At 41.3% G+C, this 23,476-nt stretch overlaps 1 protein-coding gene across 4 annotated transcripts in view; it reads right to left on the bottom strand.

Annotated features, from left to right (window-relative positions):
• Positions 1 to 23,476, bottom strand: part of CACNB2 (calcium voltage-gated channel auxiliary subunit beta 2) — a 358,339-nt gene that overhangs the window by 202,047 nt on the left and 132,816 nt on the right. The window contains exon 1 of one of the 4 annotated variants that reach the window (XM_075587516.1): positions 21,478 to 22,290. The exons of the other annotated variants lie outside the window; for them this stretch is intronic. Within the exon in view, the coding sequence (XP_075443631.1) occupies positions 21,478 to 21,558 (81 nt within the window). The 5' untranslated portion in view covers positions 21,559 to 22,290. Of the gene's footprint in view, positions 1 to 21,477; positions 22,291 to 23,476 lie in introns of those variants that run through there. 4 annotated transcript variants of the gene reach the window in all.

Raw genomic sequence — 23,476 nt, 5'->3', positions numbered from 1 at the left:
TCTTTATTGCTCACATAAATAGCTAGAGCCTGTTGCCTGATAGCAGTAACAATATAACCACGTATGCATTACTGTAAATATGAAAGGGGACACTGCATAAAATCACTCTTTCATGGTAGCATTATTAAGATGTGCGAGGCAGACTTCTAACAATTCAATTTCATTGCAGTGATCACTTACCTGAAAAAGGATTCCTGAATTTCAAGTAATCATATAATTTTTCTAAACACCTGTTTTTGGTAAATAATACCAGGAGAACATATCAGGCTCCACCTAACAGTCCCAGCTCTTAGCAATATACCAAGTATTAGTTACAATCCTTCGTTCAGATCTGTCTAAGCACGATAAATGTCTAAGCCTGGGGTGGGCAACTCAAGCCCTCAAGTATCATCAATAGGTCAGGTTTCAGTATATCCCTGCTTCAGTCTTCGATTGGGCCCCAGATTGAATCAACTGTGCTGAAGCAGGGATATCCTAAAACCTGACCTGTCGGTGGCCCTTGAGGACTGAAGTTGCCCACCCCTAGTTTAAGCACAAGCAGATCAACAAATGGAAACAGAAATCTTAAAAAAGGAAAATGACACGAAAAAGGTCAAATTCATAATATCAGCGTTTGTATGCTATCCTCGCTGCTTAATAGATCATTACTAGAATTATAAAGACAGTGACACCTCATGAAGGACAATTTGTCTTTTGGGAATGGGTGCTGCATGACAAGGCCATTTTATAAGGATGTTGTATAAAGGGTAACACATTATAATCAGAAGTAGAATTATATAATAAAATGGTATCCACTACCAAAAGCTTGAGATTCAATGACAAATTGAAGTCTAACCTTCTCAAAATGAGTTATTGATTATTTGTTTGCTAGTCACCGCTGCAGTGATAGAGGTGCCAGAACAAGGTGAAAAGAGGGTAAAAGTGGAATCATTTCTTTGAGTAGATATCTCTTGACATTTCTTGCAAAAACTGCAAATTGAAGGAAAATCATTTCTTGATTGTTTCAGGAACAATACAGTTTTGATGAAATACAAAGTCAGAATAGAACAATGGTGCTCAAAGTGCTGTATGTGTGCTTCTGAAGGGAGGGAGACACTGGGTATTAAGGTATTGTGCATTGATATACTCAGTCCATAATGATGGGAGTGGGGGCACCAGGAAGCCCTGAAGATTAGGGAAGTTGTCCTAGGACACCCTCCTTCACCTCATTAGGATAGCCCCTTGAGAGTACTCACAGTCTACACACCTACATCTCTTGATGAAATACAAAATGATATGTGGACAAAAGGCTTGACTCACCTACGTCTAAAATGGGTACCAGTTGGTAAATGTGTGCAATTCGATTTTTTATTTTGTATATTTATGGAGTTAGCAGTAGTACAATCTATGATGTACGTATATCTTTATTTATATAGTGCCATCCAGGTACATAACGCTTCACAGAAGTAACTGGGGCTGCCAAGTGGCTTCTCCAAAAATACTTCACACAATGGTGAAAGGTGTGACGCGCTCGAGACACACAGACACACACCCCTCTCACTTCTCTGCTCCATGTGGTTTCCTCCTCTTCTTGGCCCCACCACAAGGCTTCTGACACCTTCTCCTGATTGGCTGCATTACCCAGCAGCAGCCAATCAAGATGGGGGAAGCTGCCCAGCTCCCTAACAGCTTTGCACTCTCCCTGGTCGGGGAATTCCTGCGGCCCTCCAAGCCTGTCAGGTCACTCCGTCCCGAGAGGTAATACCAGACACATACATGTTCAGTATTAGCTCAATTTTTTAGTGCTTTTAATTATTTTTTTTAATGGGCAGTGTACACAAATACAGGACAGACCGGTTCAATATTGGACACATGGCAACCCTAGAAGTAATAGATGTGACCTAATAATACACATAATGGGAATACGTGCTTCAGACATAAATCCCTGCCCGAAGAGCTTACAATATAAGCGGTAAGAGCTTACAGAGACAGTAGGATGATATTCTGGTAAGTGCACCTGAAGGGGTAAAGGTCAATACATCTCATATGCATAGTACCAGCCAGCAGAACTACCCATATGCATAGTACCAGCCAGCAGAACTACCCATATGCATAGTACCAGCCAGCAGAACTACCCATATGCATAGTACCAGCCAACGGAACTACCCATATGCATAGTACCAGCCAATGGAACTACCCATATGCATAGTACCAGCCAACGGAACTACCCATATGCATCGTATCAGTCAACGGAACTACCCATATGCATAGTATCAGCCAACGGAACTACCCATATGCATAGTACCAGCCAACGGAACTACCCATATGCATAGTACAAGCCAATGGAACTACCCATATGCATAGTACCAGCCAACGGAACTACCCATATGCATCGTACCAGCCAACGGAACTACCCATATGCATAGTATCAGCCAACGGAACTACCCATATGCATAGTACCAGCCAACGGAACTACCCATATGCATAGTATCAGCCAACGGAACTACCCATAAGCTTTGTTAAACAGGTGTGTTTTAAGATGTGTCTTAAAGGTGGAGAGAGAGGGTGCTAGCCCGATTTTGAGGGGAAGGGCATTCCAGAGGTGTGGGGCAGTAATTGAGAAACGTTTTAGGCGGGAGAGGGCTTTAGATACAAAAAGGGATAGACAGAAGACATGCTTGAGCAGAACTAAAGAGTTGAGCAGGTGTATAGCGAGAAATTAGGGCTGAGAAGTAAGGAGGGGTGAAGGAATATATTGCCTTAAAAGTGAGGAGGAGAATTTTGTAAGTAATACAGGATTATAATACAGGATTTAAAAGGAAGCCAGGAGAGGGATTTCAGCAGGAGACAGACAGATTTAGGAGAGAGTAAAGCAATTCTAGCAGCAGCGTTTAGGATAGGTTGTAGGGGAGACAGTTGAGAGCAAAACAGACAGAAATCACCTGAAGGGTAAGTGATTACAGACCCTAGATTTGTTCAGTCATTACCAATGGAGATTAGAGTTACTACATATAGAAGTTACAACAAGTAAAAGGTAAAGGTCGCAAGTGCAGACGTAAACAAATGTAGGTACATGACGTAAAAAGGTACAACAAATTGGATTGTCGATGAAGACATCCACTATAATCAGGAGAAATTAAGGGGGGGGGCCTCAAAGGTAAATGCTAATTGAGTGCTACTAATCAAGTACAAGGCCTAGTTCTATGTCAAATACAAAATTACCCGCCCTGTTGTGACGGGTAATGTAATGTGCTTGAGTAATAAAACCTAAACGTTTATTGATATTAATATAATAATCATGAAAGTAATATAGGTGCATACATACAGTGAATTCTACGATAAAAATAGATTAAAAACAGTTCTAAATGCAATCCTATCATCAGTGGCAATATAATCCGATTTAAGTCCGATGAGCTAGATGTATATGTGGTGATGACCAGTGGCGGATTTATAATTTTGCCACCAATAAGCTCTCAGTTTATTGCTGCCCCTTAGTAATGAAGTGTACTAACAGTACTTCCCGGCCCGGGCGATTCCTTGAAGAGCGGCCCACCTCCCGCAGCGTAGCGGCGTCATGACGGTGATGTGATGTCCCATTGTCCTGGGTCATCATGTGACGTCTGGACACTATGACAATGCGAAGCTGCATGATGGTCACTCCAGATAAAGTAAGACCCCTCTCTCAACACACACACACACAACCACCCCTTTATTTCTGATGTGGTCCCTGTAGCCGGGTGGGGGCTATAGTCCATTACAAGCACATGTGTTTGGGGTAAAATCGGAAAAAAATTGCCACCCAAATTTTTTTGTCACTCTACTGTAGGTTATTGCCTATTCAGCCTTGTGGGAAATCCGCCTCTGATGATGACCACAGATGAATGAACAAAATAACCTAATTGTTATACTCCCTCTGTTGATAAGGAGCCATGGAGCGAGTCTACTCAGGTGGTTAAATAATATTTAGAGTGGTAATTACACAAGGGTCAATCACCAAATTACTAGATTCTCTGGCTGCGACTAGATATGATCATAATCAGTTATAAACATCCATTATACTCACAGTCACAAATTGTAACTTAATAAAAGCTGAATTGCAGATATCATAGGTAGCCTATCGAATCTGTATAAACTAAGAGTGGACAGACAGCACTACGTTGATCTAGAATAGAGTAAAAGTAAAAACCTACATGCAGATTGAGTGTATTGGAATAGTGGATTTTCCCTTAAAAAATCCAAAATAATCTAAGTGAAACAATGCATTCCCAGCACTCCCCTGTTCTAAATGCAGCAGTGACAAGTGGGTTAAATAAGGCACTTATATTTAATCAAATCAATCGCAAAGGACCACAGAAATGATCATATCATACAGTCAGACATTATATATCTATATCTATATATATATATTACATATACACACACATATATATATATATACCATAATACTGAGTTAAGTTATGGTGAGTAAAACAAGTGACAAAAACCCTCCACAGGAAAGCAAATATGCAAATACAACTGTATGCTCATCTGCATGTCTTAGGCAGGTCTGCAACCCCACCTTTCACCATTATCACCCAGCATACAGCACTTCCACTGCAGCAAGGGATTCTGGGAAATGACATGCAAATGAGCACGCAGTGACACTTTTTGCTTCAAAAACCATTTTTAACATGGTTCTCTATAGGCTTAAGCTTGCTGCATGGTCACAGCTTTGAGCACAGCCAGGGTTAAGGTGCATACCCAGAAAACCACCCACAGACAGCTTTTTGTTTTGAAAATTCTTTTATTATGCAGCGAAAAAAAAACCGCGACGTAAACAATGGCGCAGTGCATATCCCACACATCTCACATACATTTTTATTAATGGTTTCCCCAAAATTAAAAAAAACTGTGACGAACACGGCGGTGCAGTGCATTTATACATATGCACCGCACCATAGACATGACATATCATACAAACATTATCTCTAACTTTATTGCACAAAAAAACTTTTGGGGCGGGGGAGTAGGGGGGGGGGGGGTGGGGAGGGGGGTGTTTAGTCCTCCTCCTCAGGACCGTCAAAGATGGAATAGTCCTTGAGCAGGCTGTGGAGCAGCCTGCGACAGTCCTGTACCGACATCCTCTTCTTCCCCTTGGTCAAACGTTCCCTGGCGAATAGTAAAACGTCTTTGAAACAGCACATTAGACGCCATCCGGCTTCGATTGCGTCCTCTGTGTGTGTTCCTGTGAAAAGTCCGTGGAACACCGAGTAGTACGTGACGCACTTGCTCGGTATACAATCCTTTAAGTCAGTGTCAAGCGCAAGCAGCAAGGCCTGCGCAAAGGGGCAGTTCCAGAAGAGGTGCATGATGCTTTCCTCCACTGAGGCTGAGTTTGCTATGGTACTTGTCCGTATTCACAGGGAGTCCCCCGTATGGCCTGCCAAGCAATGTCCTTGTGTTTGTACATTAGTCTTTTCGATGCCACATTCCTCCACACCGTTCCAAAGGTGTTGGGGTGGAGACCTGGGACCGATTCCATGATGTCTTTAGCCCTGATCATTTTGTAGATGACCTTGGGCTTCCACAGGTCTGGTTTTACTCCCTCCAGATTGTTCTGCCTCAAAAACTTCTTCACGTCCTTGTAGAACCAGGGCATGCGCCAGCTGTAAGGGATGGAGCTGTCCCACTTGTCCCACCCCAGTGCTCTCCAGAGCGGCAGGAGTAGGAGGCGGGACATGGAGTGGCCAGAGGAGTCTTTGTCGCAGTCTCTCAGGGTGATCCGCACGCAGTTGCTTACAAAGAAGGCGCGCAGCATAGTGGGGATGTCGGGGATTCCTCTGCCCCCATTGTGCGGCTCCTTGTACATCACCTCACGCTTGCCCCTCTCAAGCTTGGCCCCCCAGACAAAGCGGAACACTGCCATGGAGATTTCGCGGCAGGTTCTGGCCGAAGGCGGGTATGCCTGGGCCACGTACTGCAGGACAGGAAGGATCTCGTTCAGCAGCACCAGCTTTTTCCCCTCAATGGTGAGGGGTCTGAGGTGCCACAATCCGATCTTCTGCTTCACCTTGTTCAGCCTCTTGTTCCAGCTCTTCAGGGCAGCGCCCTCGCTCCCCACACCAAACCAGACGCCAAGGATTTGGATGAGGCCTGCTCTGATGGGGAAGGGGAGGGGGTCGGCAGCCAGGTTCCAAAGCCCAAATAGCTTGGTCTCTGACTTCCCGCAGTTGACTTTTGCTCCTGAAGCTTTCCCGAAATCCTCGCACGTCTGGACCAGCGTCTTCACCGACCGGCTATCTGCGCAGAAGATGGTTACGTCATCCATGTAGAGCAAGCACTTCACTTCGCGTCTCTGGGGTCCTGGCACGACGATCCCTCTGATCCCTGCATCTCGTCTGATGCACTGGGCGAAGAGCTCTATACAACAGACAAAAAGGAGAGGTGAAAGAGGGCAGCCCTGCCTAACCCCTGAGAGGACAGGGAAGGGGTTAGTCTTCCATCCGTTCATGATCGCCACACTGCAAATGTCAAGGTACATCAGGTTAACATAAGAACAGAATATCTCCCCCATCCCATACTCACGCAGCACCCTGCCCATGAAATCATGGGAGACACGGTCAAAGGCCTTCTCCTGATCAAGGGTGACCAGGGCCGCGTGTACACGGCGGTCTTTGATGTAGTGGACTGCGTCTCTGATTAGGACGAGGCTGTCTGCGATCCTGCGTCCGGGGATGCCGCACGTCTGGTCTGGGTGGATGATCTGTCTGATGACCTTCTTCAGTCTGTTCGCTAGGACTTTTGCTAGGATCTTGTAGTTCGCGTTCAGGAGCGAGATGGGACGCCAGTTCTTGAGGTCGCACCTCTCCCCCTTCCGTTTGTACAAGAGCGTCAGCATTCCTTCCCTCAGCGTTGGGGGCATCCTACCTTCTGCTTCCATTTCCCTGTAAAGCTCGAGCAGGTCCGGGCTGATCAGGTCCCACAGCTTCGTGTATAACTGCTACTGAAGGGACTCAGGAGCCGCAGCGGGCGCTGCTTGGTTGGCCTCCTTTTGCCCTTGCTCCTGATACTTACCACCTTTTTCCTTTACGGGTTGGTTTGCAGGGGGCTTCTTGGGTGCCTTCTGGGTTGCTATCAGGTGAGCGCCCGGTGTCGCGCCTTTCGCTGCGGCCTCTGCGTAGCTCCTTATCCTCAGCTGGCAGTCCCGGAACATGTGGGTTGTCTTTCCGCACAGATCGCAGGTTTTCTTGCGGGGACAATCCTTTGTTTCGTGGCCAGTGTTTTTGCAGTTTCTGCGGGCTTTCAGGGTGCACTGTTTCCACTGATGCCCCAGGTTCCCGCAATTACTGCAGGTCTGGGGCTGGTCAGGGTAAAAGATCCTGCCCGCGAGTGAAAAACTGGGAGGGAGGTAGTGCAGCCGGTCCGTCGCTTCTGGATCTGGCCACAAGCGAATGACCATGCTTTGAGCACAGCCAGGGTTAAGGTGCATACCCAGAAAACCACCCACAGACAGCTTTTTTTTTTTTTTTTTTTGTAGCCCGGGTGGTGAAAAAGTGATTCCACCTCAAAAACCGTGCTCATGGTCCAGTGAGACCAGGTGCTCAAAACTTGTGACAAAGTCCGCTCCGGAGAGTAGGCCAGTCCGTGCCATAGACAGTCCTCTTCAGCCGAAGCCTGGGAGTCCTGCTGTTACATGACGTCTTCCTCCGAAGAGGTCTGTGCGGTCTCGCCGCAAGCTGTACTTGCTCAGTGTTGTGTCAAATTGACACTATATGTTTCAAAAATGGCGGCTAGTGGTACACAGTGTATTATATATTGACTCTAGGATATAGTCACCACATAGATAACACAGGTATATGCGAGGGGGCTCCGTTTCCAAGGAGACCAATACAACAATATTGCGGATTCTAATATCTCATGTGTAATGCACAATGGTGAGCTGGACGCCCCCACCGCGGGCCAAACCACCTTAAACACACGTATAATTCGCTGGGTGTCCTGTCTCACCATTGTGCATTGTACCACTAGCCGCCATTTTTGAAACATATAGTGTCAATTTGACACAACACTGAGCAAGTACAGCTTGCGGCGAGACCGCACAGACCTCTTAGGGATAACAGAAACATTATATGAGTGACTAAAGCATTTATCCCTCATCTGTTCTGTCCCTCTGAAGCCACACTCAGCATATATGGTGCACTGTACCCTAGGACAGGGGATAACCTACATAACATATGCCAATACTTGATAACACAGCTATAGAGACTACACCTCTGATACCCCTCCCTCCACCATATAGGTTTGAAGGAGAATACTTACCTGCTTGTCCACTAACAGTTACATTCGCTATTTAGACGTCTGTGGTGAGCATACCATATTGATTCATCGCCAGCTCACCTAACCACTTCAGTATGGGGTTTTTTAATGTTTGAATGCTTTATATGTGTTTTTAATCCTGATCAATTGTAATTACTTAATAAAATTTTATTATTTTTTCTGAGCTTATCCGGTTGAGAAGGGCCACATTCTGTCCTACTTAAAGGTATTGATACCAATAGACTATTGTAAGTCTCACTAAAGTATCCTAACATTGAGTGCTCGATATATGAGGGAGCCTTTCTTGATCCTCTTGGGATCTACTCTGAAATATATTCCTTTTTCCCTCAGAGCACCTGTTACATATCGCATTTAAGCACCAATAACATACACGGATGAGCGGTTTATTCACCCTTTTCTCACCATAACTTAACTCAGTATTATGGTATACCCTATCCCATAGCTTCTTTGCATACCCAGTTAATCAACCCCACACTGATGAGACCCATCAAGGTTGAAACAGATGTCTGTGGGTGGCTTTCTGGGTATGCACCTTAACCCTGGCTGTGCTCAAAGCTGTGACCATGCAGCAAGCTTAAGCCTATAGTGAACCATGTTAAAAATGGTTTTTGAAGCAAAAAGTGGCACTGCGTGCTCATTTGCATGTCATTTCCCAGAATCCCTTGCTGCAGTGGAAGTGCTGTATGCTGGGTGATAATGGTGAAAGGTGGGGTTGCAGACCTGCCTAAGACATGCAGATGAGCATACAGTTGTATTTGCACGTATATATATATATATATATATATATATATATATATATATATATATATATATATGTATATGTATGTAGGTCAAACTGGGAGTTCCTATCACCCGATAGAAAAAACTCACAGATGCAGAAAGTAACAGGCAGATGACGAAAAAAGTCATTATAGTCTTAAAGACTCATGATATCATGATATACTGTATATGTATAATGTATATGTTGGGGACAAACGTTTGAGCTAAAATGTGGCCCTTCTGGCCCGTTGTCACAAACCACAGGGTTTGTGGTACTTCCTATACACAGGAATATGAATATAGTCATTAGTAAACTTCTATTTATATTATATTTGAACAAGTTTGTGATGTAGCGCACATGCCTATTAAATAAGGCTAATGCGCGTACATATTCCTAGCGCATGGTTTGCATTAGATATTAAAAAGAGTATGTGCTTCTGTATCAAGGATGCGAGAAATGTCATTGTTCATGTGTAGAACAGAGGTTAACGCGAATGTGCGTTAAAAGTTAGCGCATAGCTTGGTGGCGTAAACATGTTTAATGCACAGACATGCGCAAGCATTTTAATGCTATCCATCTGACGGACTAAATGTGAGGTGATTTTGCTGATTTTGAAAATACATGTGCTGTGGAATGTTTTGTTTTCAAATGGCTAAGAAACCAAAGTGTCCAGCTAGTGGTGATCAACCCATGACTAGTTGGCCACTTAGGGCCTCATGCAGTAAGCCCCGATACAAAATTTTCGGCACGAATTGCGAAAATGTTTTTTTTGGGCGATTTGCCCTCGCAGTATTCAGTAAGGGCCGAATCCTTCCGATCCCTGCTGAAGCACTGCGAAAGCAAAGCTGCCGATGAGCTGTGGCGATACAGCCTGGCTCCCGATAAGGCTCCCGATAAGCCTTTGGTGCCGATAGATGTTTGCAGCTGAGAGAGACAAGCCGCTCTCTCAGCGCAAACTTCGGCACCAAAAAAAGTATTTAAAAACAACTTTTATTCATAGTGTACATGTGCAGGGGGTCTTCGGAGCTGAACCGCGTTGGTTTGAGGTCCGGGGACCCCCTGCCCCCCGAGATACAGGCCCCTTTATGAGGTGCCGGTATCCCTCTGCGTTTAAAGGTCCCGATCACGTGACCGCGACCTGTAAACAAACCAGAGGGATACCGGCACCCCATAAAGGGGCCTGTATCTCGGGGGGCAGGGGGTCCCCAGACCTCAAACCAACGCTGTTCTGCTCCGGAGACCCTCTGCACATGTACAGTATAAATAAAACACACACACATCAATAAAGACTCGTTCCTTACCTTGGCGGCTATGTGCAACGGTAATGAAGCAGCATGAATGTCTTTTTAATTATACTGTACAGTGAGCAGGGGGTCCCCTGAGCTGAACCGCATTGCTTTGTGGAGCAGGGACCCCCTGCTTCCCGAGTTACAGGCCCCGGTATGTGTCATCGGGTGGCAGTGTCGCCGCCATGTTTATAGTGTCCCCGCAATAAACATGGCGTCCACACTGTAACCGATGGCCCAAACCGGGGCCTGTAACTCGGGAGGCAGGGGGTCTCTGAGCCACAAATAAATGCGCTTCAGCTCAGGGGGCCTCTTGCTTCCGCACAATATTATTAAAATACATTAATGCTGCTTCATTACCATAGCGGATAGCCGCTAAGGCAATGAAGGGGTTAACGCATAGTAGCATGTTTATTGGGGACAAATGCCCCCAATAAACATAGCATCAATACACAACATACAGTATAGTAATGGGCAGAATGACTATTATCCACAAATGGATAATAGTGCAGTTGTCCATTTACAATACATACACAACAATAAAGACTTTAAATACATATAGCACTCACCCATGTCCCACTGCCACGATGAAGGCCATCCTCATCTTCATCCTGCCCATGCCCCATCCGCTTCTGCAAAACAAACACAAGAATTACAACATCCAAATTAATGTCCCCTAACCCCTTAATCATCATAGCGGTTATTAACCGCTACAGTTATTAAGGGGTTAAGCCACCATCACCCACATACCCTCCCCCACAAAGCCCCCCAACCACCCTCACCCAATACCCACAGGGGAGTCCTACCAAATACCCTTGGGCCTAATACCCCCTCCCCCAGCACATACAGTACAATAATGTGCCAAATAACTATTATCCACATAGGGATAATACATTATTTGGCCATTATTAAACACATTCAATAACGTTAAAATGTAAAGAAACTTGTACTAACCTCATCAATAAGAAGTCTCCATCGCCAGCATCATCCTTGGGGTCCGTTGCCAACATTAGAAATAGCCACAACATTTCAATATCATTAACATAACACTGAACCCCTTAATCACCTTATCGGGTACTAACCTGAAAGGTAATTAAGGGGTGAAGCCATCCTGCAATGCCTACAACAGTTATGCATAACATCCTCAGTGAAATAAAAACCAATTGCCTAACCAAATTCCATTTAATCATTCAATCTGTAGGCTCACATGCCTCATAAAACATTGCATTTACAGTGTATACATGTAGCATAACATGTAAACTGCATGTACATGCTGCAAATCAATGTTAACAATACAATAATGCCACTCAAATCGCCATACATCACAAGAAGTATATTATTTAATACAATAAACTCACCATCAATGAATTACCACACATCAATTACATCCCTAAACAATTAAAATACCATCCATACCAATTACACAATGAACTAAAGCTATCCTAACAGAGAACAACTTCAAAACATAGTCAAAAGTACACCAACAATTACAATATAATAAAGCAAGGCTTTCCATATCCTACTGTACGGTCTGGAAGCCCAAAACTTACATCTGTCTAAAAATAAAATACATTTAGCACACATCAATGCATAGCCACAATGATTAACAATACAGAATTAGAAGCTTTAACAACACTATCATTTCTTACCCTGTATATATATCTGTACACATACATACAGACATACATACAGTGGGAAGAAATGATATGCATTGTAAAAAATGAAAACATGAAAAAGCAACACAAAAAACAGTTACATTAAGTACATTTCTTTATTTAACTTACCATTACTTGCCCCCACCGACTCCCGTTGATCAGCTTACTCACGAACCAATCCACGACACCATCCACGACACCATCCAGGAACAAATCCACGACACAATCCAGGAACAAATCCACGAACCAAACCAGGAACCAATCCAAGAACAAGTGCAGGAACCAATCCAGGAAGCAAGCCACGAAGAAATCCAAGAAACAATCCACGACACGATCCAGGAACAGGAACCCATAAAAGAAAAAAAAACATAACAAATTAAACATTAAAATAATAAAACATGACAATCAAGGGTTGTACTAGTTTTATTCTTAGTGAATCTGTATTACAATACCTTGTTCCGGGGTCTTCTTGACGTCCGGTGCCACGCCCTGGTCTTCAATCTTCAGGAGGAGGTCCGTCCTCCTCGGCATCTGCCTTCAAAATGAGACGACATAGGCTTTTATAGGCCTATGACGTCACATTTGTCGTCATATGGTTCCCACGGCCCTGATTGGGCCGTGAAAACCATGTGTTTTGGCCGATGTAAAAAAATTGATGACGTCACTTAAAGGCAATGCCAGCACAGCCAATCAGAATGGCTTTGCTGCTATTGCCTTTAAGAAAACGTCATGAAATGACACATGGCCGGACTCACATGGTACTTGAACCAATCAGAGTAGGGATGGAGTTCCCACGCTCTGATTGGCTGGCTTACCATGTGAGTCCGGCCATGTGTCATTTCATGACGTTTTCTTAAAGGCAATAGCAGCAAAGCCATTCTGATTGGCTGTGCTGGCATTGCCTTTAAGTGACGTCATCAATTTTTTTACATCGGCCAAAACACATGGTTTTCACGGCCCAATCAGGGCCGTGGGAACCATATGACGACAAATGTGACGTCATAGGCCTATAAAAGCCTATGTCGTCTCATTTTGAAGGCAGATGCCGAGGAGGACGGACCTCCTCCTGAAGATTGAAGACCAGGGCGTGGCACCGGACGTCAAGAAGACCCCGGAACAAGGTATTGTAATACAGATTCACTAAGAATAAAACTAGTACAACCCTTGATTGTCATGTTTTATTATTTTAATGTTTAATTTGTTATGTTTTTTTTTCTTTTATGGGTTCCTGTTCCTGGATCGTGTCGTGGATTGTTTCTTGGATTTCTTCGTGGCTTGCTTCCTGGATTGGTTCCTGCACTTGTTCTTGGATTGGTTCCTGGTTTGGTTCCTGGATTGTGTCGTGGATTTGTTCCTGGATGGTGTCGTGGATGGTGTCGTGGATTGGTTCGTGAGTAAGCTGATCAACGGGAGTCGGTGGGGGCAAGTCATGGTAAGTTAAATAAAGAAATGTACTTAATGTAACTGTTTTTTGTGTTGCTTTTTCATGTTTTCATTTTTTACAATGCATATCATTTCTTCCCACTGTATGTATGTCTGTATGTATGTGTACAGATATATATACAGGGTAAGAAATGATAGTGTTGTTAAAGCTTCTAATTCTGTATTGTTAATCATTGTGGCTATGCATTGATGTGTGCTAAATGTATTTTATTTTTAGACAGATGTAAGTTTTGGGCTTCCAGGCCGTACAGTAGGATATGGAAAGCCTTGCTTTATTATATTGTAATTGTTGGTGTACTTTTGACTATGTTTTGAAGTTGTTCTCTGTTAGGATAGCTTTAGTTCATTGTGTAATTGGTATGGATGGTATTTTAATTGTTTAGGGATGTAATTGATGTGTGGTAATTCATTGATGGTGAGTTTATTGTATTAAATAATATACTTCTTGTGATGTATGGCGATTTGAGTGGCATTATTGTATTGTTAACATTGATTTGCAGCGTGTACATGCAGTTTACATGTTATGCTACATGTATACACTGTAAATGCAATGTTTTATGAGGCATGTGAGCCTACAGATTGAATGATTAAATGGAATTTGGTTAGGCAATTGGTTTTTATTTCACTGAGGATGTTATGCATAACTGTTGTAGGCATTGCAGGATGGCTTCACCCCTTAATTACCTTTCAGGTTAGTACCCGATAAGGTGATTAAGGGGTTCAGTGTTATGTTAATGATATTGAAATGTTGTGGCTATTTCTAATGTTGGCAACGGACCCCAAGGATGATGCTGGCGACGGAGACTTCTTATTGATGAGGTTAGTACAAGTTTCTTTACATTTTAACGTTATTGAATGTGTTTAATAATGGCCAAATAATGTATTATCCCTATGTGGATAATAGTTATTTGGCACATTATTGTACTGTATGTGCTGGGGGAGGGGGTATTAGGCCCAAGGGTATTTGGTAGGACTCCCCTGTGGGTATTGGGTGAGGGTGGTTGGGGGGCTTTGTGGGGGAGGGTATGTGGGTGATGGTGGCTTAACCCCTTAATAACTGTAGCGGTTAATAACCGCTATGGTGATTAAGGGGTTAGGGGACATTAATTTGGATGTTGTAATTCTTGTGTTTGTTTTGCAGAAGCGGATGGGGCATGGGCAGGATGAAGATGAGGATGGCCTTCATCGTGGCAGTGGGACATGGGTGAGTGCTATATGTATTTAAAGTCTTTATTGTTGTGTATGTATTGTAAATGGACAACTGCACCATTATCCATTTGTGGATAATAGTCATTCTGCCCATTACTATACTGTATGTTAGGGGGGTATAGGTGTTGTTGGGTATATATATATATATATATATATATATATATATATATATATATAATTATTTAATTATTTATTTAATTCGTTATTGTGGGGCTGGGGTGTTTTTTTTTTATTATTGTGGGTAGTGGGGGGGTGTGAAGGGGGCATTAGCCCCAACGGTGGTTGTTTAGGGCTTGCGGGTGGGTAGCGGGAGGCCTTAACCCCTTCAGGACCGTAGCGGTATTAACCGCTACGGTCGTGAAGGGGTTAAGTGCCCCCGCATCCCCCCCGCAAGTCCTAAACTCACACCCAGGGCCAAATACCCCCCTCACCCATCCCCGCTACCCACAATAACGCTGGCACGGTGGGTTAACCCCTTCATTGCCTTAGCGGTTAGCCGCTAAGGTAATGAAGTGGCTTTTAAATGCCTTTTTCCTGCCTCGGATGCATGCCGGGGGGCTCCGGTGCGGGTATCAGCTCCGGAGACCCCCGGCATCAATCACAGGCAGGAAAAAGGGCTGATTTTTCCTAAGTGTCGCCCTTGCCGATGCTTCTCCTTCAGCAAGTTGCCAACTTTAGTTGGCGGGCTGGATTGGCCATAAAATCTCCAATCTGGCCTGCCGATCAGCACCAAAAAGCTGATCGGGGCTTACTGAATTCAGGCGGGAAAAAAAAGTCCCGATAAGTGGCTTATCGGCAGCCGGGTGGCGAAAATTTTTTTTTCGGAAGAAAAGTTGCCGATAATTCCCACTTATCGGGGCTTACTGAATCAGGAGGGCAAAAAACGGCTATAAAATGCCGAAAAAGCCTTATCGGGGCTTACTGCATGAGGCCCTTAGGCTACTAAGGGCTACTAAGGGCTTAACATTTGCATATGGATGTTATGCTTTTTCTGTGGTATCTGTGGGGTGTTAATGTTGCATGTTAACCTCTTTTGTGCCTGAAAAGCATTCCTCTGCAATACATTGGTAGCCTTAGGCCCGTAATATAGTGGGCGCGCTTGCTGCGCCGTGCGTGTGTACGGCACTTATAGTTGGCTGTGCTATTGTATGCTAGGGCCGCACACGCGCACAGCAGTGAGCGTGGAGCTAGCGAAAGCGGTGAACACTCACTCCGAAAAGTAAGTATTCGCGCCGCTACCGCAATGTATACTATGTATGTATGTGTGTGTGTGTGTATGTATGTGTGCACGTGTATGTATGTGTGCACAATATTAATAAATAATTTATTCTCACAGGATGTCTTTTTTTTTTTTTTAATTTTAATACACACACACACACACACACAGCATCCCCAGTGACACAAACACACAGTACCTTCCAAGCCTGTCGCTCACAGCAGCACAGACCGTACACACAAAACGTGTGCGTCACGTGCACGAGCGTTCGCACAGGCACGCGCGTCCACTATACTGTATAACTGGCCTTCGGCATCAAAGTGGTTAAATAATTTTAGGCCTTAAGGTTCTATTAAAAAGCTTATTACATTGCCCTAGAGTAGTGAACTGTGACATCTCCCCTCCTCCACACACAATTGCATTGCTAGCACTGATTGCCATACATTTCTGAGTTAATGCTTATTTTGTATCACTAACATTATTTAACGCCGAGTTGTCACTTTTTTTGGTGTATACAAATAAAATGGAATATTGCAACCCACTTATGACTATACAATATATTAGTAAATACAGTGAATTCCCAAAATATAGTACTCATCCCAATATTTTGTATTGCAAATGTTTAACACAGCTATATCGACCGTTAGTAAATCTAGGCCTTAGATTGCTAATGTAATCTGCGTATGCTGAATCTGCAATATAAGCGTATTACTGTCTCCTCATGTAGCCCTGTAGAAAAAGGAGGCCTCTTGGCCACATTTGCTGCTCCATTTATTAAGAGCTTATGAAAGTCAGTTGCTTTTGACAGTGCATGTCAAGACCGGTTTATAGGTGCAGCATGTCTTAATCACAATAATATGCTTAATAGGTTAAAACTAAGGGACTGTAACCTAGAATAAGACAAATAAATCAGAGAGGGATAAGTGTATATAAATCCTGAAAATGTTCCTTTGTTCTGTATTGTAGGGTTGGAGTTGACTCAGATAATCACATTCATATTTCTATATATGGATATTCTCTCCATGGTTTATGGTATCATTGTCACAATAAACATTCACAAATGATATAAAATCTTTATATATGTTTTTTTTTTTTTTTTTTAAAGGTAGTTTGTGCTTATAAAACTTATCACTGCTATGTAGATTTATCTCTGTTAAACTTCACAAAACCCACTAGAAATTTTTTAAGCTGTGTTTTTCCTACTCTGCTTTTACATAACGGTGGACTACACCCTAAAATATCCAAGTACTTTTGTTGTTTTTTTTTTAATGCTTATTCTTTTGTCTAACTTGAAAAAAATGATATACTGAAGTTATAAACAGATGTAGATATAGAGACAGAGACAGAGACAGAGACAGAGACAGAGACAGAGACAGAGACAGAGAGAGACAGAGAGAGAGAGAGAGAGAGAGAGAGAGAGAGAAAAGGATAATAATAATGATAATAATAATAATAATAATAGAGTGAGCTAAGGGAACAGAAACAGAAACCACTTAATTGGACATACACTTCCCTAATTAGACGCCCCATAAATGCAACTTTTAATTCATAAGAAAAATAAAAAAATGAAAGCAGCCAAAAATGTTCTGATTGCTAATCCTGCTAAGATAGGATGATTTAAATCCTAAATATTAATCATGATATATTCTCTATATTCAGCATGTAAGCGGTTAATTTAGAATGAAGTTGTTAGAATTATATTGAAGAATGATTAGCTGCAATGATAAGATAAAATCAGTCAGACAGGTAGATGTGGAAATGTTTGTCAGCTAAATTGTAAGAGATTAAATTCAAAGGTTAATTAAATAGATAGGTAGTAGTGAAAGACAATACAATGGAGTTAGGTCTTAACATAGGATTAACTGTGGTTACTTTGTGACAGAACAAAGAGGCTCGTCCAAACTAATAAATGGTGTTCTAAGATTGATAATTAACCAAGAGTATTTTGAGCTTAGAGTGAGAAAAACAAGTAATTCCTGTGTTTAGACTGAGAGTGATTTGATTTGATTTGATTTGTATTTGAATTGATGGAATTCAGGATCACTTTACCATCAAGAAAGAACTAGCTGAGATTCTCCACTCCATAACTATATGCCTGACTGATGCAAACCTGATGATTAACTGAAATTATGCTGTGAAAGATATTTTCTATTTTGTCCGATTAAATTAAGAAAAGAACCGTGCTGTGGACTATTTGATATATATTGAATTTAATGAAGAAAATCTTTATTTGGTGAATTAGATTCAAATATTAGATTTACAAATGCTTGCCAGCTATGTGGGATTGCACCTTTAACTAGCTAGACTAAACTTGAATTGCAACGTTGAGGCCCTTCCCTATTTAATAATATGTTGTGAAGCTGTCTTCCACATGCTTAGGATGATTGAAGCTCCATTTATTTGAATAAATCTGTAATCTTCCCAAGCAAGAAAAAGTCAGCTTCATGGCATACGGAGTAATGGCCTACATTTAAGTGTGTGGCACTTACTTTTGAATAGTTAGTGGCCTGCAACACTTTGCAGATATCATGATAAAGACATAAAAACAACATAATACAAATAGAAAGGAAGATTATTTCCTCCACTTCAAAGGTGACAAATACATTCTCTCACACCAGCCCAGCTAAAACACAAAGGTAAAACACAAAAGAAGGGTGAGAACAGGATGAGCCAGATGTATGTTCGAGCCAAGTAAAATCCAGCCAGCCTCCGTTACAATGTTTAAAATCCTTTGAAAATAAACATAAAAAAAAAAAACTTACACACTTATACTTTCCAAATATTAAGTATACAATATATCATGTGTTTACTTCGGTGTTATGTGGGACTGTAATTTTAAAATACTTAATTTTTTCTTTAATAAAAAGCAAGCAATTAAGCAAACAAATCCTTTTCTGCCTGGAGCATTGGTACTAATGGTATCCAGCATGGATCTGTCTTTTGAGCTCTAGTTGTTAAACACATAAAAAACATAGGCCCCGGTCTACTAAATGGTGCTAAGCATTAGCACGCCTATACTGCCATACATATGAATTTGCATAAAAGGTGTGCTAAAGCGTAGCACTCTTTTGTGAATCTGGGCCAACGTGCTGGGTTGAGAAAAAAAAAAAAAGACTTGATTGAAGTGAACTGAGACAAGGTTCACTATGAACTAGAAGTCATTTCACAGTGTTATTAAGTTGATATATTCAAGGAAGAAAAGCAAACAGAAGGAAACTGGTCCAGACGATATCAGATCAATAGATGTTAGGCCCATATGATGCTATTCCATAAGACATCTTCTGTCGTCAATTAGATACCTTATGGTCCATTTAATTTAACAGGCTGTAAGATCTCTTAGGCCTTGCCCCCGCTGCATGCTGCAGCGTCCGCTGTGGCGGATGCTGCGCTCACCAGAGCCCTCCCCGCAACGGCGCCGGGCCCGCTGCGAGGGGGGGCCGCAGCACTCGCGCGAGAGCTACTCCTGCTCTCAATAGAATTGAGAGCAGGAACTCGCGTCGAGCGGCTAGGCACGCCCCCCGGCGGTTCAGCCAATGAGGGCGAACCTGCCGGGTGACGTCATGGCCGCGCCCCCGTCACTCCTCCGGCACGCCCCCCCCGGTCTCTGCTCCTGCAGTGAGCTGCAGACCGGGGAATCGCCGGAACGCGCAGCCGAAAGCGCGGGCGCGCATTAGAGCGCCGTGACCGGGGCCTTAGCCTTATGGAATAGCACTGCTTAGCAAATATTGTCCATAATGCCTTTAAATACAACATTCATACTCAGATTAGAGGCGCTACTTCTTACTGTAAATTGTAATGGGAAAACATTGTTTTTTGGAAATGTACATTATAAATATTATTTGAATCCACAGGTCCCTTTACAATGTATTCACAGATTGATAGAGGTCCAAGTCAAGCCCAAAGAAAAACAATATGAGGCTATTAACCAAAAGTAACATTATAGCACAATAAGTCAGGTTTCCATTATGGTTTTAGGCCATTATTGCTTCCAATAAATACAACTCACTCGAAGGCCTCTAGTCTGAGCAAGGAAGGACAGCATCACAGTATACAGACAACTCAGTGCCAAAAAATGGTCTTATCTTCATTTTGTTAAACAGAACATTACAATTATTACAATTATTATAGTTATACGATTATGGCTCATTTTTCTAAACATTTTTTTTTCTAATATGGGAGTAAGGAATGTATTTTTAATCTGTATTCCGGGTCCAGTGTGCATAGCATGTGGTTTTCTTCTAAATCAACATAAATTACACAAATGCAACTAGAGTAGTTCTGCCATTCCTATATTCAAAATCCAAGGTGTATCTTGTGGGCCTTATGTTATTTTTTAATATCTGGAAATACTAATACAATGTGATTTCACACTCAGAAGATGGATAGTATTTGAAATCAAAGCCATATTATTTCAGTATTCCAAATACGACATACACTGCAGCATAAATGCATATACCACCTTTAATTCACTACAATAAAGTTATGTCGTGAACACATTTAAATACTTTTCAGATACTGTCAGTGTTTCATGTGTCAAGAAAAGTGATAGGTGTGTGATTATATATGAACTGTGGTACACAAGTCATTTAAACATTTACTCAGGTTGATGAGCATTATCATTTGTCAGTTATATATTCACGATGCTGTGTTTGCAAAAAGTACAATTGATAAAATCAATCTAAATAGTAGGGGGTGGGGGGAGGGAATACTAATCCTGCCCCTATGAGAAAAATGTAAAACGTTTGCAAATATAAGAATTAAACAGTCAAAGCATATCATGCTTGATGCATGATCTGTAGAGAACATGTTATACAAATTACATATTACACCTGCAGTATACTAGTCAACACCAGTATGATACATAATAATGTTCAAATTAAAATTTCTGCAAAACAATGTGATATTTGTGAAATTAAGATTAAGAGAAAAGTGGATTGGTATGATCCTCCCCCCCTCCCTTTAAAACAATATAATAATAATTTACATTCCAATTTAGAAGGTTACAGTGCAAAGCTCCTTCTCTTATAGATATCAAGGACCTGGGTAGAGTGGTGACATGCAATTGGGTTAAGTGTTTAGATTTTAAGCATTAGGCTTTCTAAATATAGATGAGATTTTAAACCAGACATTGAATAATGATTTCATGATGGGGCTGCAGCATACTGTATGAACTTGAGTATCATACATATAAAACCAATAAGACCTTTCTAAACCAACAAACTATATATCATTTGGGAAATAACGTGGAGCACTAAATAACCAATGTTGATTCAACCTAACCCAAAATGAAATGTAGAAGCAGACAGATATGTTGTGTAATATTTTCATTACTTACTTACAAATACAAGTCATGTAATATGTTACTGTGCCTATTGTATCAATGTGTACAATGAAAAGAAGCTATATACTATTGCTTGGTATATATACAATATGCAAGTTTAGGTAAGTAAAGCATATTGGGGAAGCAACCCTATATTAACCTGTGATATATTAAATAGTTGTGTGAAAGAGTGAGTGCAGTATTAACACTAATTAGAGAATGTGTGTTACTTACACTTCATTCTGATATGTAGTGTTTGTATTTGGACTCTATACGGATCTTGTTCTACTTACCCAGGACACATTTTTACCCTTGGGAGGTTTTAGCATGGCAACATTCAGCGATGAGATGATTAATATCAGATCCACCAGCATGAAAAACCCAGGTCTCTTTGTTACCCAAAAATATAAAGTCTTTTTGCCTTGTAAAAATAGGCATGGTAAATAATAAACAAAGCAGGAATGAGAAAAGCCATTGCTCTTCCTAATGTCCCATCCAGTAAAAGCGATTGAAAATTGTATTCATGTATATTCCGCAATTGTTCATGTTCCATTAAGGTATAGACACACAATCCAAAATGCAATTGTTTCAAAACAGACACTAGATCTCTACAAAAATGTTGAATGTCATAAATGTGTTCATCCTTCTGCTGTCGAACAGCAGTGCCCGCTTACTTACCAAGCTTTAATAAAAGCTTTGAGGCTGGAGCTTATAGGAGAATTAAGACATAAATACTAGATACAGCTACCATTCAGAGGACCTTGAAACTTGGTTGGTGCTAATATCAGCCCAGAGTCATCTATGCTGGAATAGTTTTTAGCCTCAGGACTAAATGTAGGGGAAACTAGAGTACAGTCATTGGTTGAAATAAATAATGCATGCAAACAGGTAGTGTATACCTTCCCTGCAAGACACGCACTCTTGCTGACTGTTGCTGCATCAGAGACTCACAGTGCACCTGTTGTTGATGTAACTCCACAATGAGAGCCTGGTAACCTAACAACCAATAAGATTGGTCTGAAAGGTAAGGAAAACAAGAATACCCTCTGTATGTAAAAGAAAAGCTAGAATGCCTGACTCTTCTTGTTTCTCTGTTTCTCTACTCTTCCATGCCAAACATTTACTGTACTCCCCCTCAATCTAGATTAGCACATCAGATCCTGGCTATATTTTGCAACTACTGTATCACAAGTGATTAGTGTGAGTTGATTGAAATCGGATCATACATCTCACTCTAAGAGGGTAGTCCCATTTGAAAAAGCAGTCACTTGAATTTCCTTGACTGCTTGAAAGCAGCTAAAAAAAAAAAGATTGTGAATGCTTAAATATTTGCTTTAAAACAAATGTAAAATATATGTTTAATAGAGAGAAAAAAAACCTACATTCTAAAGCTAAAAACTGTTAAGATTAATGAATCTTTAATTCACCAACAAACTATTTAAAAAATAATAGAAAGGGCTCAGCAACACATCATATGCATTTTACTGTAATTACCTGATATATATATATATATATATATATATATATATCAGATAATTACAGTAAAATATTTATATATATATATATAAAAAAGGTAATTATATATACACATACATATATATATATATACATACATACATACATATATAAATATATATATATATATATACATACATATATATATATATAAAAGTGGAAGTGGTTATGTTACCTAGTGTGAGCTACTTGTCGTATACTGTATGTAGGTACATATATAGCAGTGTGTGTGTGTTTTTATACACACTCACACACACACACACACCCATATAGATATGCATATATGGACACAAACGCAATGATAGATTACATACATATTTTATATTATTATTTGTATATTATTAATATATAGGTATTTGTTGAAATCTATCAAATGAAGTATCTATATGTTCAGGCATACTCTGGTATCTACTGTACACAAGAACATTTTAACTAATGAGACTTGTATGCCGCAAATTGAATTTGTTACTGCATAACGGGTCCTCACAAGGAACTACATACTGTAAGTAGATTAACATTTACAATTCTATCACTTTCTCGTATTTACACAGTCAACATTACCTTTATTTGCTCTGGTAAGCAAATGCCGTATTTCTTTAAATACAATAAAGCTGGAAACGGAGCCTTATGTTCTTTTTTCACATTGTCTGGAGAGTCTATTTGACGTATTTTTTTTTATTTTTTATGAGTATGTATAACCAATCCATTTTAACAAATAATTGTATTCTGTTTAAAAAAAAAGGCTCATTTGTGTTTACTAAAAATGTGAACATTAAA

This window comes from Ascaphus truei, chromosome 2, assembly GCF_040206685.1.
Source record: "Ascaphus truei isolate aAscTru1 chromosome 2, aAscTru1.hap1, whole genome shotgun sequence".
In the NCBI taxonomy this organism is placed as follows: domain Eukaryota; kingdom Metazoa; phylum Chordata; class Amphibia; order Anura; family Ascaphidae; genus Ascaphus; species Ascaphus truei.
This window is presented reverse-complemented; position numbering and strand designations above follow the sequence as displayed.